At 40.1% G+C, this 16,691-nt stretch overlaps 1 protein-coding gene across 1 annotated transcript; it reads right to left on the bottom strand.

Moving 5' to 3' along the window:
- Positions 1–13,470: 13,470 nt before the first annotated feature.
- LOC128639490 (cornifin-A-like) lies at positions 13,471–15,422 on the bottom strand. The gene is made up of 3 exons (XM_053691631.1): positions 15,255–15,422; positions 14,668–14,721; positions 13,471–13,667 (listed from the first exon to the last, which is right to left on the bottom strand). The coding sequence occupies exons 1-3, from the start codon at positions 15,376–15,378 to the stop codon at positions 13,612–13,614; spliced, it is 234 nt and encodes a 77-aa protein (XP_053547606.1). The 5' UTR covers positions 15,379–15,422; the 3' UTR covers positions 13,471–13,611.
- Positions 15,423–16,691: the final 1,269 nt, after the last annotated feature.

The following is a 16,691-nucleotide window of genomic DNA, read 5'->3' as shown; positions in this document are numbered from 1 at the left end:
GAAATGTTTCCCAAGCTGTGTTTAGGTTGAAGTGAAGGAGCTGCTTTTATATACCTGAGATGGACTCGGTACACATAGTTACATAAACAGGTCACAATATGACTAAAACAATTTTACAATAATTCCAGGAACATAATTTTAGGCTTTCAGATAGTTATGTTTAAATATGGGTGTTTTACAAGCCAAACATCGTGCCAAGTAAGTGTCAATGTTCTAAAAGATAGTTTCTAGTATCTTAGGACTTATCTTTTTTATCAGTATAATAATTTTTTATTTAATTTGTTCACATCATACCAAGAGAGGCAGAAACACCTAAAATAAAAGCATGTAACAGAGTTAATAACACTTACATGAAATATTACCCAAAGAATTTGCCATGTAGAATTTATATGGGTTAATGAACAGATATTTAGGATACAGAACACTGGTTCTTTTATGAAGAGAAATATTTCAAGCTTGAACTCCAGAGAATAATATTGTTCAAATAGTAGAGATGGGAAAAACTTTTTTTTTCTTTTGAATAAAAGAAAATATTTTATCATTACAATTCATTATACTATTGAAATATGTATGTATAAAGAATAGAGCTTGTTTAATTGTATGTTACATTTTGTCATGTCAAATGTAACATTAAAATATCAAATGAAAGATTAATTAAAAAAACACATTTAGTGATCAAAATAGTAATATCTAGAAGTATTTTAAACATTTTAAATGATTAATTCTGAATTTGCTATACTTCTCCATGGAAAGCTCTTTGCATTTCTGTATGTAAAGAAGAGACAAATTAAGTGAAGTATAGCACTGCATGATGTGAGAGTTCTGGTGCATTTACACATTGTGCTTTGTATTGTATATCACTTTATACACTTACATTTTATTACATTTAAACTGCACTTTCTATTTTGTATTTTATTTTGTATACAGCAGTGTATTCAGGATTCTGATTTTGCAAAATCTGATTATGCTATTACAGTTTTTGTGTAGCTTTAATGAAAAAGGATCATACTTTGAATATTTATGTGTATCTTTAGAAACTTGATTGTACTTTGCCTGTCTTTTATTTAAATTAAAACTGAAATACCGTAAATATTATCAACAAAGAGACTATTCTTAGGTGTTCATGAGTTTCAATAAGAAGTAGGTAATACACAACATCATGCAGAATACAGTATTTGACAAGAGTGAGCAAATTGTAAGCTCAGCAGAATGACAATACGTAATAATGACATTCATGGACACCTAAGAATAATCTCTTTGTTGATCATCTTTAAGGTCATTTATAATATAATGATAGATGCATGACAAGGTTATGCAGTGGAGTCTCTCTTAGCCTCATAGGACCATGACTGCCTTATTTCATTATTATATACTGTCATTATATTGACCTTAATATTTGTTTACTCTTGTTCATTATTGTATTCTGTGTTACAATATTCCTTGGTTGCCTTGTTACTTATTGTGGGCTAGGGGAGTGCACATGAGGGAACACATTATGTATTATTAGCTTGTAATCGCTCCCTGTGTGTCTCCCCCTGAGATGGGGGCTTGACTGAAGGCCCTCTATCACACATTACTGCATCTCACTAATTTGTCCATTTGGGCACCTGCTCCTCTCAATCTTTTATTCATTACACTTTTCTCTCTCCTTATCATTTCACACATTCACACATCTATCTCAGTTTATCAAATACAGAAAACCAAGATCTCAAATCCTCTCTTTTGCTACCCCCCCCCCCCATCAATGGATCTCTGTCTGCATTCACACAGAGACTTACGCGGTTTTATACAAACACTGCGACCCAATAACTATTTTCAAACAAAACATTTTGGAGGACTTTATTCCTCCTTTATCTCTCTCGTGAGTAGAGTAGGTGGGGGAACCCTTTTCCCTTGTTTCCTTACTTTATCTGTTCTACAAGTACTACAACTACTAAAATGGCATCACTCACTTTATATTCTCATAACGTAAAAGGGTAAATTCACCCACTAAAAGAAGTATTCTCCTACGATCATTTAATACTGTTTTCTTCAGGAGATACATTGGAGGTTGAATTGCCCAATCCCTCTCCAGTCATAGATATATCCTACTATTGCGGCGGGTTGCCATACTCAGAAGACGAGAGGAGTAGCTATATTGGTCCATAAACAAGTTCTCTATGAACAAATCTCTACTGAATGTGACCCACAGGATAGTTTTCTTATAATTGAGTGCAAAATTAATAATTCACTGTATACTTTAGTCTCTTTCGGCTAGATTACGAATTTTTGTCGGTAATGGTGTGCGGGGCTAACAAGCCTTTTTTTTCTCACCACTCACTTAAGACAACGCTTACGCTGGTATTATGAGTTTTCTTCAAGCCAGCGTTAGCCTCAGAAAAGTGAGCGTTGAGCAAAATTTAGCTCCACATCTCACCTCAATACCAGCGTTGCTTAAGTCAACGGTGAGCTGGCTGAACGTGCTCATGCACGATTTCCCCATAGGAAACAATGGGGCTGAGCTGGCCAAAAAAAACCCTAACACCTTCAAAAAAGCAGCGTTCAGCTCCTAATGCAGCCCCATTGTTTCCTATGGGGAAATAAAAGTTATGTCTGCACCTAACACCCTAACATGAACCCCGAGTCTAAACACCCCTAATATTACACTTATTAACCCCTAATATGCCACCCCCAACATTGTCGCCACCTACATTATATAATTAACCCCTAATCTGCTGCTCCGGACACCGCCACCACCTACATTATACTTATGAACCCCTAATCTGATGCCCCCAACATCACTGAACCCTACATTTTATTTATTAACCCCTAATCTGCCCCCCCCAACGTCCCCGTAACTATATTAAATGTATTAACCCCTAATCTGCCGCCACCAACATCGCCGCCACTATAATAACCTGGTATGCCAGCTGTTGCAGGGGTGCCTGCCCGGGGTCTCCACTCAGTGTACTGTCGCCGTGGTGTACCCAGGGGTAGTGGAGAATGTCTCTCTCTGGTTCTCTGGCATTTGCTGGACTTGCCCCTTCTGCCTAGCCCCTAGCCTCTCGTCCAGCTGTACGTCCTCTACACCTGGGGGCACCTTATTTTGCCCTGGAAGCTCCGGGATGGGAAGACTCTTGGAGTCCTCCATAGCCGGAGCACAGATTGCGGCTACGTCCCTGTCTCTTTCCTGGTATGCTTTCAGCATGTTCAGATGAAAGGTCGGGCGGACCCGGTCATCTGAGCATTTAGCTACCAGGTAGGTCATGTCATTCAGCTGCTCTACCACTCGGTAGGGTCCCTGCCAGGAGGCCTGTAGCTTGTTTGCATTGACAGGCTTCAAGGCTAGGTCCTTATGCCCCACTGCTAGAGTTTTTTTTATGGGCATTCCAGTCATACCACCGCTTCCGCCTACCTTGAGCAACTTAAGGGTTCTCTCGCACCCTCTTGTCGAGGTCCATCAGTTGGTCTCTGAATTCTAGAACATACTCCACAATGGAGTGTCCTTCCTCCATGGCTGACCCCTCCCAGTGGGCTCTAAATAGATCTAGGGGTCCCCTTATCTTCCGGCCAAACACTAATTCAAAGGGGGAGAACCCAGTGGATTCCTGGGGCACCTCTCGGTATGCAAACAGGAGGTGCGGCAGGTATCTCTCCCAGTCTTTTTGAGAGGCAGAGAATGTCCTAAGCAACTGTTTCAGGGTCCTGTTGAACCTCTCACACAACCCATTAGTCTGGGGGTGGTATGGAGCACTGTGCATGGATTTTATCCCACACAGTCTCCATAGCTGCCGTGTGAGCTCCGCCGTGAACTGAGTTGCTTGATTGGAGAGCACTTACCTGGGGAAACCTACCCTGGTAAATATCCGGAGCAGTGCATCTGCCACTGTCTCTGCCTGGACATTGGACAGAGGGATCGCCTCTGGGTATCGGGGGGCATAATCTACCACTATCAGTATATACTTTTTCCTGGAAGGGCAAGGGTGGGGCAATGGACCAATAATATCTATGGCAACCCAGATGAAGGGTTTGTAAATGATGGGGAGGCGGTGTAAGGAGGCTTTAGAGTGGTCCCCTGTCTTTCCTACCCTCTGGCATACATCACAGGTCCTACAATACTGCCTAATACCGCCTGTAACCCCTCAGTCTTTGATGGGTCATAGATTTCCCTAGGCTGAAGCAAGATGGCCGAGGTTGTTTCCCAACAAAACCTCAGTGGGCAGATGGCTCATGATCCCTACTTCCACTGCAGTACTGTACCCCCAGACACATGAACTGCCAGGGATCTCCTGGTGTGGTGTGGGGACCAGGTGTGACTGGGCAAGGGTAACTGTGGCTCCACTGTCTCATAATCCCCGGGACGGTCGGCAGTTGATCCAGATGTCCTGGCAATGGTGCTGGCGGTTGTCAGGACCTGACTTCTTCCTTTGCCCAGTCGGCATAATCTGAAGGGCCCTCTGCATCCAAACAGTGGGTGGCGGCCCAGTAAACTCTTGCCAGAGCCCTTGGCCACTTAGCCAGAGGGGGATTCCTTAGCCCCTGCTCTGGGCCCTCTCGTGTCATGTGGCCTACCTGTCAGCACTTGTAGCACCCTTGGGATGAGCTGGGCCCTGAGGGGCGGACAGGCGCTGGCCGAGTCTGGGGGTACCGGGTAGGCGCCGGAGGGAGGGCAGAGGTGGGAATGGAGACGGACACTGGTCTGGGCTCAGGGATGGTCTGACACCGAGCATCCAAGTATTGATCAGCCAGGACGGCCGCTTGGCCAGCCATTGTAGGCCCCTTATCTTTGACCCAGTCCCAGACCTGAGCCGGGGAGTGGTTGTAGAAATGCTACAACAAAATGAGCTGGGTAGCCTCTTCCAGGGAAGTTACATGGCAGCCTGCAAACCAAGAGTCCAAGGACCGGGTGAACCATTGGGTCCACTCTGTGAATGGCTGTCCCTCTTGACTTTTTAGTTCTTGGAACTTCAGCCGGTGAGCCTCCGGTGTGAGACAATAGCGGGCAAGGATGTGCTCCTTCACCCAGTCATAGTTCTTTTGGTCTCCTGGGGGCACAGTGTTGAAAGCCTCCAGGGCCCATCCAGACAGCTTTCCGAGCAAGAGGGTTACTCTGTCGGCAGTGGCGACACCCTGCAACTCGCACTGGGTTTCGAATACTTGAAGGTAGCTGTCAATCTCCTCCTCATTGTCTTTGAAGGCTCAAAAAGCCTCATGGGGTAACTTCCTTGGCTGGGGAGGTGGGTCCAGAGGAGCCAGCACGGCTCCCCCCATAGACTTTTCGAGCTTCAGCATCTGAACCTGGGTGGTGTCTGTGATTATCCGAGTGATAACCTCCTCAGGTGGGGCAGTCCCATAGAGGCCCAGCCATGACTGAATCTCTCTCTGTAGTTCAGACATTGTGGCCCCTGGGTTGACGCCTCGATGGGCCGTTCGCTGTCCCGGCTGCTACCGGCCTCACTAGCTGGCTCCCTAGCCCGGTCGCCTTCCATGAGTTCGGCTATGATTGCCGCCTTGGACTTTTGGCCGACAACTTTCCCTCTAGCTTCAAGCAAGTCTTTCAAGGTATTCTTTTGGAGCCCAGTGTATTGCTTCTCCATCTGAAGGTGTCTTCATTTGGCGGTTTGGACGTTCCAGGTAGCATTCCACTGCTGCCAACCAAAGTGATGGACACTGGCTATCCTGACTGGGTAGCTCCGCCAAAGAACTTTCCTATACCTGGAACATGCCGCTATGTAGCGGAGAAAGTGATTATAGCAGAGCCTACCCAAATAACTAGACAGACTAGCATTCAGGTGAAACACAAAGAACTACTTTATTGTGGAAAACACACTACCTTTATACACAAACTGATCTTGATAAGGTGCCTTATCAGGCCCCCAGTTCTCCTGCCATTCCCACCCCTCCAGACAGGCTGGTGCCCCCCATAGTGTCCATTGTCTTATAGAGTCCCAGTGATAAATAAGTGGTGGTTTTGGGGTGATCTCGGGGGAGCTTCCAGGGTTTCCTTGGAAAGCTCTCCATCCCCATATACCACAATCCAAAAATCAGCATGATCCATCACTGGGATCCGGAGTTACAACCTGAGAAAGATATGGAGCTGGGGGTGTCCAAAAACCCTGGTTCCCAAGGGAGCTCCCTTCCAGGATTCACTCCACCTCTGGTCCTCCCTAGGGGCCAGTAGTTCCAGGACCCCGGCCAGCTGAGAAGGATTTTCCCGGTCAGAGCAGCTCCTCTGGGAAGATGTACAAAACACCAAAATTAACAAAACCAAGCATCCTGGAGATCTCAAAATCACCAAAGAGTTCAAATCTGGGAAGAAATATGAGGGGGCTAGGTAGAGGGGGGTGGAGGTTTAACCTTAGCAGCCTGGTATCCATGACACCCTTGCAGAAGCAATTTACCACTCTCATGACATACAATGCCTCTCCCTCTATTCTACAAATCAAAAGTCACTTTATTTGCTGATGACCTTATTATAATCCTCACTTATCCTAAGTGTTACCTACCAGTGTTTTTTACCCCTCTACAGGTCTTCAGTGTTTGCACTATTATAAGCTTAATTTTCTAAAGACTGAAGCATTGGCCCCCAACTTATCTCACACCAATTTATATATCTAAGAAAAAAATATACTTTTAAATGGTCCAAGTCATCTTTAAAACACCTGGGTATCCACCTATCTAATGACAGGTGTCTAAACTTTCTTCCTTTACTTTAAGAAATATGCACAACCATCAACAGATGGAACTTCCCATCTATTTAATGGCAAAGGAGGAAAGCTGCCTTTATAATGTCTTTACTATCAAAACTAATGTATCTTTTCTGATGCTTGCCTGTCGCTGTCCACAGAACTTTACATCATACATTTCAAGCTCTCTGTAATTCCTTTTTCTGTAGACGGAAAAAGCCTAGACTTGCTCTAAGATATACCCAATATACAGTGAAAGCAAGTGGTACGGCAACTCCAAACATAGGCCTTGCTTTTATCTTGTAAGTATAGTGAATATCGTGTGCTCACCTTATGTTTTAATACAGCAAATAACGTGAGTCAGAGCTGCGCTGTTCGTTTGTCTTTGCAGATTTCTGTTTTTACCTAGCTCCAATTGGCTTAAAGAACTACCGGTTTTAAACTTAGCAACAACTCTATTCTCTTATTCCAGAGGTTTCTGGTGATTATATCCACTCATATTTGCAATCTTTTTTGAACCAATTTGTCCTTATTGCTGATTCCTATTTCTAGTTTTTCTTCCTCTTTATATTATATGATAATTGTGTGGCCGGTATATAGCGCTGACAGTTAATGTGTGTTTTTGCAATAGATGATTAAGTAGAGGATTGAAGTATAAAATATTATGGGAGTAGTACAGTTATATTGGAAGGGGTACTTATTCCAGTTTATAATCACTGGTCAGATACAAACAAAAATATAATATCTCCTAATATTTCTTTAGATAAAATGGGACCAGATTTAAATGGAAGTAATTTGAAGGCCATGGAGATTTTACTATATGACAATAATATTGGGTTGCTTGGAGTAAAACGTTATTGCCCATGGTTGCATTCTTGAAAGCTCCATGGTGGAGATCGAGCCAGGCCATAATATGATGATTCAATGTATGCTTTCATTTAATGGGACAGTAATGTCAAAATAAAATCATGTCATTAAAAAGTAGTTTCCAATATGCTTCTATCATAATATTTTCTTTGTTCTCTCCTTTGTTGAAAGTAAACATAAGTAGGATCAGGAGCATTCTATAGCAACAGTGAAAATTGCTATTAACATTGCTAGAATAAAGGGTCGGGCTTATATAGGTTTGCTCTTCAACAAAGTATACCAAGAGAATGAAGTGAATCTGATAATAGAAGCAAACTGAAAACTTCTATTTAAAAAATAATGCATACTTTGGGACCTATTTAAGAACTTGCGAGTGGACATGATTCAATATTGCGGATCATGTCTGCTGCACATCGATAAATGCCGATAGCATACGCTCTCGGCATTTATAATTGCACCAGCAGTTCTGGTGAACTGCTGGTGCAATAACGCCCCCTGCAGATTTGTGGCTGCTAGCAGGGGGTGTCAACCCGATCGTATTGGATCGGGTTGATTGCCGGCAATGTCTATCCGCCACCTCAGAGCAGGTGGACAGGTTATGGACATGTTTAAAAAGTAAAGAAACCAGCAGCACGGCAGTTAAATTGAAAACAGGAACTTTTATTCCATTAAACAGCAAACATGCAAGTGGTGGGCAAAGACGCTTTGTCCACCACTTGCATGTTTGCTGTTTAATGGAATAAAAGTTCCTGTTTTCAATTTAACTGCCGTTCTGCTGGTTTCTTTACATTTTGCATTACCTGTAAGCGGTTGGTTGCTGTTTTTTCCAAGATTGCACCTTTGCCCATTTGCGAGCCTCCTTTGCCCCAATTCGTGGCATCTGACGTCACCGCTGTGAGCCTGAGAGCAGCGTCTGTCGAGGAGTTTGGAGCGGCCGTTCCACTTTGTCAGCGTATGGACATGTTTAGACCACTGCTTCATAACTTGTGTTTCCGGCGCGCCAGAAACACGGTGCATTAAGCTCCATACGGAGCATGATAAATATGCCCCTTTATCTGAATCATGAACGTTTAATTTTATTTTACTGCACCTTTAACTGCACTCTATCGTAAACACTATAATTTGACTCTGTTCTGAAACAGAAAATCATCATGGTCAAATGAAAATAAAATGTTTCTTAGAAAAATATCTATGAAAGTGAAAGAAACAGGATACAAATAAATAGTCTGTATTCAAGTAACTTCTTCACAATTAATTGTAAAGCCAATAAGAGTGAGGAAAGCAGGGTATTTTATGTTTATTCATAACTGAAGCATTAATGTTTGTTGCAGGGATGGTACCAGATCTTATGAATGACCCTAGACCTTTCATATGGTACTAGACTTTTAGATAATGGGAGTACAAACATTTTAATGGGTAATATTGGTGGAGGGACCATACGTTTCTAATACTATCCCTGTGTTTGTTATTTAAATACTTTTTTTCCCCATTTACGTCTCTGCTTGTGCTCAATAGTACAGAATTTTATACCTGGTAGTACGTTAGGAATTGTGATTGGGGATGCACGTTACCTTTGGCACTGGTCTGGTGACTTATATTACAAATGTTGCTGATATCTGTGATACACCCTCCGATATATATTAATTATTTTTCCCTTTGCATTGTATCTTTATTTTAAGATAACTTTTATTTATATTTTTTTATTTACATTACTAAAAATAGTAACAATGATAATTCACCACTTGATAAATCAGCAGGATCAAAGAAAAAAGCCTACTGAACTGCAGCCCAGTAATGCTGAAAACGTCTTTAACCCCTTAATGACAACTGACGTACCAGGTACGTCATGCATTAACAAGCAGTTAATGACAATGGACGTACCTGGTACGTCAGTTGTCTAAGAGAGTGCTGGAAGCGATCGCAATCGCTTCCAGCAGCTCTCAGGGTATTGCAGTGATGCCTCCATATGGAGGCATCCTGCAATACCTTTTTAGAAGACTCCGATGCAGAGAGAGCCACTCTGTGGCCCTCTCTGCACCGGTAGCGATGGTGCCGGTTCATTGGTGGGTGGGTGGGAGCGTAACAGGGAGGCGGGTGGGCGGCCCATCGCTACCCGGCATCCGGTTCCTAGAAATGCAATGTGCACGCCGGGTGCCGGGAGCGTGCGGGGGGCGCGCTTGCGCGCGCATTAGCTGGCCACTGACACCAATGAGGAGGGAAGAGGGGGGGGAAAAAGATTTTTTTAAAAAATAATATAAAAGGATCTGGGAGGGGGATAGGGGTATTGTGGGGGGCTGCTACACTACAGAAAACATAAAAAAAAGCAAAATGTAAAGAAACCAGCAGAACGGCAGTTAAATTGAAAACAGGAACTTTTATTCCATTAAACAGCAAACATGCAAGTGGTGGACAAAGACGCTTTGTCCACCACTTGCATGTTTGCTGTTTAATGGAATAAAAGTTCCTGTTTTCAATTTAACTGCCGTTCTGCTGGTTTCTTTACATTTTGCATTACCTGTAAGCGGTTGGTTGCTGTTTTTTCCAAGATTGCACCTTTGCCCATTTGCGAGCCTCCTTTGCCCCAATTCGTGGCATCTGACGTCACCGCTGTGAGCCTGAGAGCAGCGTCTGTCGAGGAGTTTGGAGCGGCCGTTCCACTTTGTCAGCGTATGGACATGTTTAGACCACTGCTTCATAACTTGTGTTTCCGGCGCGCCAGAAACACGGTGCATTAAGCTCCATACGGAGCATGATAAATATGCCCCTTTATCTGAATCATGAACGTTTAATTTTATTTTACTGCACCTTTAACTGCACTCTATCGTAAACACTATAATTTGACTCTGTTCTGAAACAGAAAATCATCATGGTCAAATGAAAATAAAATGTTTCTTAGAAAAATATCTATGAAAGTGAAAGAAACAGGATACAAATAAATAGTCTGTATTCAAGTAACTTCTTCACAATTAATTGTAAAGCCAATAAGAGTGAGGAAAGCAGGGTATTTTATGTTTATTCATAACTGAAGCATTAATGTTTGTTGCAGGGATGGTACCAGATCTTATGAATGACCCTAGACCTTTCATATGGTACTAGACTTTTAGATAATGGGAGTACAAACATTTTAATGGGTAATATTGGTGGAGGGACCATACGTTTCTAATACTATCCCTGTGTTTGTTATTTAAATACTTTTTTTCCCCATTTACGTCTCTGCTTGTGCTCAATAGTACAGAATTTTATACCTGGTAGTACGTTAGGAATTGTGATTGGGGATGCACGTTACCTTTGGCACTGGTCTGGTGACTTATATTACAAATGTTGCTGATATCTGTGATACACCCTCCGATATATATTAATTATTTTTCCCTTTGCATTGTATCTTTATTTTAAGATAACTTTTATTTATATTTTTTTATTTACATTACTAAAAATAGTAACAATGATAATTCACCACTTGATAAATCAGCAGGATCAAAGAAAAAAGCCTACTGAACTGCAGCCCAGTAATGCTGAAAACGTCTTTAACCCCTTAATGACAACTGACGTACCAGGTACGTCATGCATTAACAAGCAGTTAATGACAATGGACGTACCTGGTACGTCAGTTGTCTAAGAGAGTGCTGGAAGCGATCGCAATCGCTTCCAGCAGCTCTCAGGGTATTGCAGTGATGCCTCCATATGGAGGCATCCTGCAATACCTTTTTAGAAGACTCCGATGCAGAGAGAGCCACTCTGTGGCCCTCTCTGCACCGGTAGCGATGGTGCCGGTTCATTGGTGGGTGGGTGGGAGCGTAACAGGGAGGCGGGTGGGCGGCCCATCGCTACCCGGCATCCGGTTCCTAGAAATGCAATGTGCACGCCGGGTGCCGGGAGCGTGTGCGGGGGGCGCGCTTGCGCGCGCATTAGCTGGCCACTGACACCAATGAGGAGGGAAGAGGGGGGGGGGAAAAGATTTTTTTAAAAAATAATATAAAAGGATCTGGGAGGGGGATAGGGGTATTGTGGGGGGCTGCTACACTACAGAAAACATAAAAAAAAGCAAAAGAGAAAAAAATACTTTTGTTTTTGGGGCAAATTGGGTACTGGCAGACAGCTGCCAGTACCCAAGATGGCCGCAATTAGATAGGGGGGAGGGTTAGAGAGCTGGGGGGGGGGGGGATCATGGAGGTTGGGGCTAAGGCAGGAGTCCATCACAGCTAAAATATTTTATTTTTTTTATAAAAAAAAAACAAAACTCCTTTTATTTAGTACTGGCAGACTTTCTGCCAGTACTTAAGATGGCGGGGACATTTGTGGGGTGGGGGAGGGAAGAGAGCTGTTTGGGAGGGATCAGGGGGTGGGATGTGTCAAGTGGGAGGCTGATCTCTACCCTAAAGCTAAAATTAACCCTGCAAGCTCCCTACAACCTACCTAATTAACCCCTTCACTGCTGGGCATAATTTACGTGTGGTGCGCAGCAGCATTTAGCGGCCTTCTAATTACCAAAAAGCAATGCCAAAGCCATATAAGTCTGCTATTTCTGAACAAAGGGGATCCCAAAGAAGCTTTTACAACAATTTGTGCCATAATAGCACAAGCTGTTTGTAAATAATTTCAGTGAGAAACCTAAAATTGTGAAGTTTTTTTTTTATTTGCTCGCATTTGGCGGTGAAATGGTGGCATAAAATATACCAAAATGTGCCTAGATCAATACTTTGGGTTGTCTTCTAACAAAAAATATATACATGTCAAGGGATATTCAGGTATTCCTGACAGATATCAGGGTTCCAATGTAACTAGCGCTAATTTTGAAAAAAAGTGGTTTGGAAATAGCGAAGTGCTACTTGTATTTATGGCCCTATAACTTGCAAAAAAAGAACATGTAAACATTGGGTATTTCTAAACTCAGGACAAAATTTAGAAACTATTTAGCATGGGTGTTTTATGGTGATTGTAGATGTGTAACAGATTTTGGGGGTCAAAGTTAGAAAAAGTGTGTTTTTTTCCATTTTTTCCTCATATTTTATTATTTTTTTTGTAGTAAATTATAAGACATGATGAAAATAATGGTATCTTTAGAAAGTCCATTTAATGGCGAGAAAAACGGTATATAATATGTGTGGGTACAGTAAATGAGTAAGAGGAAAATTACAGCTAAACACAAACACCGCAGAAATGTAAAAATAGCCATTGTCATTAAGGGTAAGAAAATTGAAAAATGGTCCGGTCATTAAGGGGTTAAAGGAACTTTTTTGTTTGTTTTTTTGTACACTAGATTTTTTCTTTGCATAAATGTTTTGTAGATGATCCATTTATACAGCCCATACAGGTTTTGTTTTTTTGTTTTTTTAAATGTATAGTTTTGCTTATTTTTTAATAACATGTCGCTGATTTTCAGACTCCTATCAAAGCCCCAAAGTTTTAGTTTACTCCAGCTTGCTCCTGTTTGTGTAAAGGGTCTTTTCATATGCAGGGGAGGGGGGTAGTATCTGCTCTTTTTGCTTTCCAGCCCATTTCAGTGGGTGTCCAAGCCTAACTTTTTCAACAGTGCTAAACTGGGAGCTTCTAAGTAAGTTTTTAAAAGGTTTTATACTGGATTTTTATATTAGTATCTGTCTATAATAGTGTCTATTACATGCAGTTATATGAAGATTTGTGTACTCTGTCTAGGGTTGCCACCTCAGCCATGTTTTCCTGGACACTTATGAGTTACACATGCTGCAGGGTGCGCAGGGAGGAACATGTATTGTGTTTCTGGACAGCACTATTCATATTCCTCCCTGCACACCCTGCAGCATGTGTAACTTATAAGTGTTCTGTATTTTAAGGGACGGGTGGCAACCCTAATCTCTGTCCCTTTAAGCGTAATGCAGCAGGTTTGTTAGTTAAAGGAAAACGTATCATCTCTTAATGAAAAACTATATTGAATGTGATTACTTAAACAAAATACAACTAATCTTGGTCATAAACATTTATTTAAAGCAAATAATTAGGAATCACAGAATATCAGAGAAGATGTTACATTAAACATTTACAAGAAGGTGATTCTAAGCAGGCAGTGAGTCAGATGTGCACGTGCGCGGTCATCCACCTGGTATCAGTGATGTTTCCCTTGGCTCTGGCAGGGATCTGGGCAGCAGGGATTGCATGGATCTAAAGTAGAAAAAAAGAAAGTCTAGATAAGTACTATGTAACAGTAGGCTGAAGAACCTTCTTCTGATTCCATATTCCATGATTAAACTTAAGACGAATAAATAAAAAAAAATAATAATTCACCAAGCAGATAATCTGCTATTAATCTCCATTAGACTACAGCAAATATTATGGTTCCAATGAGTATTGTGAGACCAAACAAGGGACAAGTGAATGTTTTGGCACATTTATTAAAAATAAAGCTTGTTGGTCTCATTTACTCATTAAAAACAAATGTCAAATGTTTGTTGAACATTCAACAAACTCCATTTATTAAGCAGCCATGGCTGAATTTAACCAGTTGTGGTGCAGGCTAGTTCATGTGAGCCTGTTTACGGCAAGTTAAAAAGCAGTGGTCATGCATCCAGCAGTTATAAGACTAGTTTGTTCTGGGGGGTGTTTGACAGGCCCTTCACTTGTGTGGTTGGTCACATGACAGCAGTGGGCAGTGTTATATAATAATGTTATTGTGCAATAATAACTCCAGTGTTCGCTGCCCACTTTCCGAGAAGATGGAAGAATGGTTTCCTAGGTGGAAACATTGCCCGACTGCCTAATGTTAAATGTAGTTAAATGCTCCTTTTTAAATGTTTGAATATTAAAATGTTAATGTTGAGTCTCATATAACTCTATGTAAGTCTATGGGAACCAGTATTCAAATGGAATATTTGAATGTTACATTTGATATTTAAATATAATTTGTTCTATAGAAACATTTGAATGGGAACAAATCCAAATAAGAACATTAATTATGCCATTTGAATGTCAAAATTCTGACATTTGCAAATCACTAAACAACACCAAAAAATATTCTTAGACGGAAAGCTGAAATAAAAAATCTGTAATGCATTAAAATTAAACTAAAATCTATTTATTACTGAACAATTTATGGTTATTGTCTTAATAAAATGATCTTTATATAATTCCACATTAGTAAATATGATTAATTATCTGTTCTTACCTTTTTTCTTCCCACAAGGGCTCTGATCATGACAATGCTGCACTGGATGGCAAGCTGAAAAGAGAAGAATAAATATTATTTGTAGCTTCGTCCCTTCTAGATTTTCCATTTCTGCATATTGTAATTATCTGCAAGAAATTATAATAGCTAAGGTTTTTGTTCAACTAAAGGTTCTATAAACTTCATGTAAAGCAATGTTTGTAACAATAACGTAATTTTTTCCTTGTATTTATAACAGAACATTTTTAATATATATTGCAGTTTTTTTAAGAAAAATAAATGTTTATATGCTAAAAAAATACATATTTTTATTCAACTATACATGTGGGGCTTCTCCTAATCAACTAACAGTAACCTTTTTTAATATAACAATATCTATCTATCTATCTATCTATCTATCTATCTATCTATCTATCTATCTGTCTGTCTGTCTGTCTGTCTGTCTATCTATAACATAACTATCTATCTACTTAAATGTCTGTATGTCTGTGTATTCATCAATCTATGTTTTTTTATTTGTATCAATAGTATTTTGTATATATACAGGTATATATATTATATATTATTTTTTGCCAAATGTTACTTACGGTCATGGCAAGCGCTTTGCTTTTGGCAAGGATCGTGGCACACGTTCTGCTTCTGGCAGGGATCTTTGCAGGGATCCTGGCACTGGGTCTTCTGGTGCCAATGTCCTCCTTTGACTCCAGACATGACTGGTTATGGTTCTGCAAGATCTGCTTTTGGGATAAATCTAAGAACAGATGTTTCCTAAGCTGTGTCGGGCTGATGTGAAGAAGCTGCTTTTATACACCTGAGATGGACTCGGTAAACATAATTCCAGACATAGGTCATGATATGAGTAAACCAATTTTTACAATTGTTCCAGAAACATAATTTTAGTCTTTTGGGTTGTTACTGCTAAATATGGGCCTTTTACAAGCTGAATATTATGCCAAGTATGTGACAATATTCTAATTTGGTGTCTAGTACCTTTGGATTTTGATGTCAGTAATAGATTTCATTTTGATCTGCTCACTCACTTCATGTGAAGAGTGGCAGAAACAATTAATATAAAATTATTTAACAGAGTGATGGGTGTAATTTAACTAAGGTTAATAATACATATATAAATTATTATTTGTACAAGCAAAAGTCACATGAGATAATGAATTGCTACATAGAAAGCGGAACACAGATGATTTTATGCAGAGAAACATTTTAGCCTTGAACTCCAAAGAAAGATATTGTTTAAATATTATAGATGGGAAATAACAATTAAAATATAAATTTAAACACATATTTGAAATATCAAAATTGAAAAACATAGGAGTATTTTGAACATTTATAAAACTGAATGTTACTTTTGATGAATAATTCAACATAAAAAATGTAAAGAATGCTTAAAAATATATTACAATAAAAGACTACCACTTAGACATTATTGTCTATTTTAACCCCCTCATGCCCTTAGGATGTTCCATGCCATCCTAACTGCACTGGGCTTTAGTGATTTGAAAAGAGTAGGAAAGCTTGGTGATTTTTAGGAAAATGTAATTAGTTTTGGTGTAAATTAATCTGTAACCTAGAGCAGAGGTCAGGTCAGCTTTCAGGTTATTGAAATCTGGGAAGTTCAGGAAATAGGGTGGGACTACAGTATAAAGGTTCTAATTTGTAGATTCCCATAGGACACAGAACACTTACCCTTTGGCATTATTAACTAACAATATATATATATATATATATATATATATATATATATATATATATATATATATGTATATATATATATATATATATATATATATATAAAATGTATTGTGACAGAATAGGTTAATTATTTAATTATCTAGTTTTTGTCAGTTAATATCTAGTATCAATCAATTATACACAATCTTCCATTTTTTATACATGATACCAACATCTGTATTTGAAGAGACTGGACTTTATTTTTGAACACTATAAAGTAGTAACATATATAAATAAAAGGTATCATAGATACCAAAACATTAAAAATCATTAAAATA

Source organism: Bombina bombina, chromosome 9 (genome assembly GCF_027579735.1).
Source record: "Bombina bombina isolate aBomBom1 chromosome 9, aBomBom1.pri, whole genome shotgun sequence".
In the NCBI taxonomy this organism is placed as follows: Eukaryota; Metazoa; Chordata; class Amphibia; order Anura; family Bombinatoridae; genus Bombina; species Bombina bombina.
Note: the sequence above shows the minus strand (reverse complement) of the source record. Positions and strands in the feature narration are given on the sequence as shown.

Bases quoted from the DNA above. Each gene is read 5' to 3' on its own strand.
- LOC128639490 (XM_053691631.1), bottom strand. From the start codon at position 15,378: ATGTCTGGAGTCAAAGGAGGACATTGGCACCAGAAGACCCAGTGCCAG. The intron at 14,722-15,254 runs GTAAGTAACATT...TTCTCTTTTCAG, and splicing joins GCAAAGCGCTTGCCATGACC to CTTGCCATCCAGTGCAGCAT. The intron at 13,668-14,667 runs GTAAGAACAGAT...TTTCTACTTTAG, and splicing joins CCCTTGTGGGAAGAAAAAAG to ATCCATGCAATCCCTGCTGC.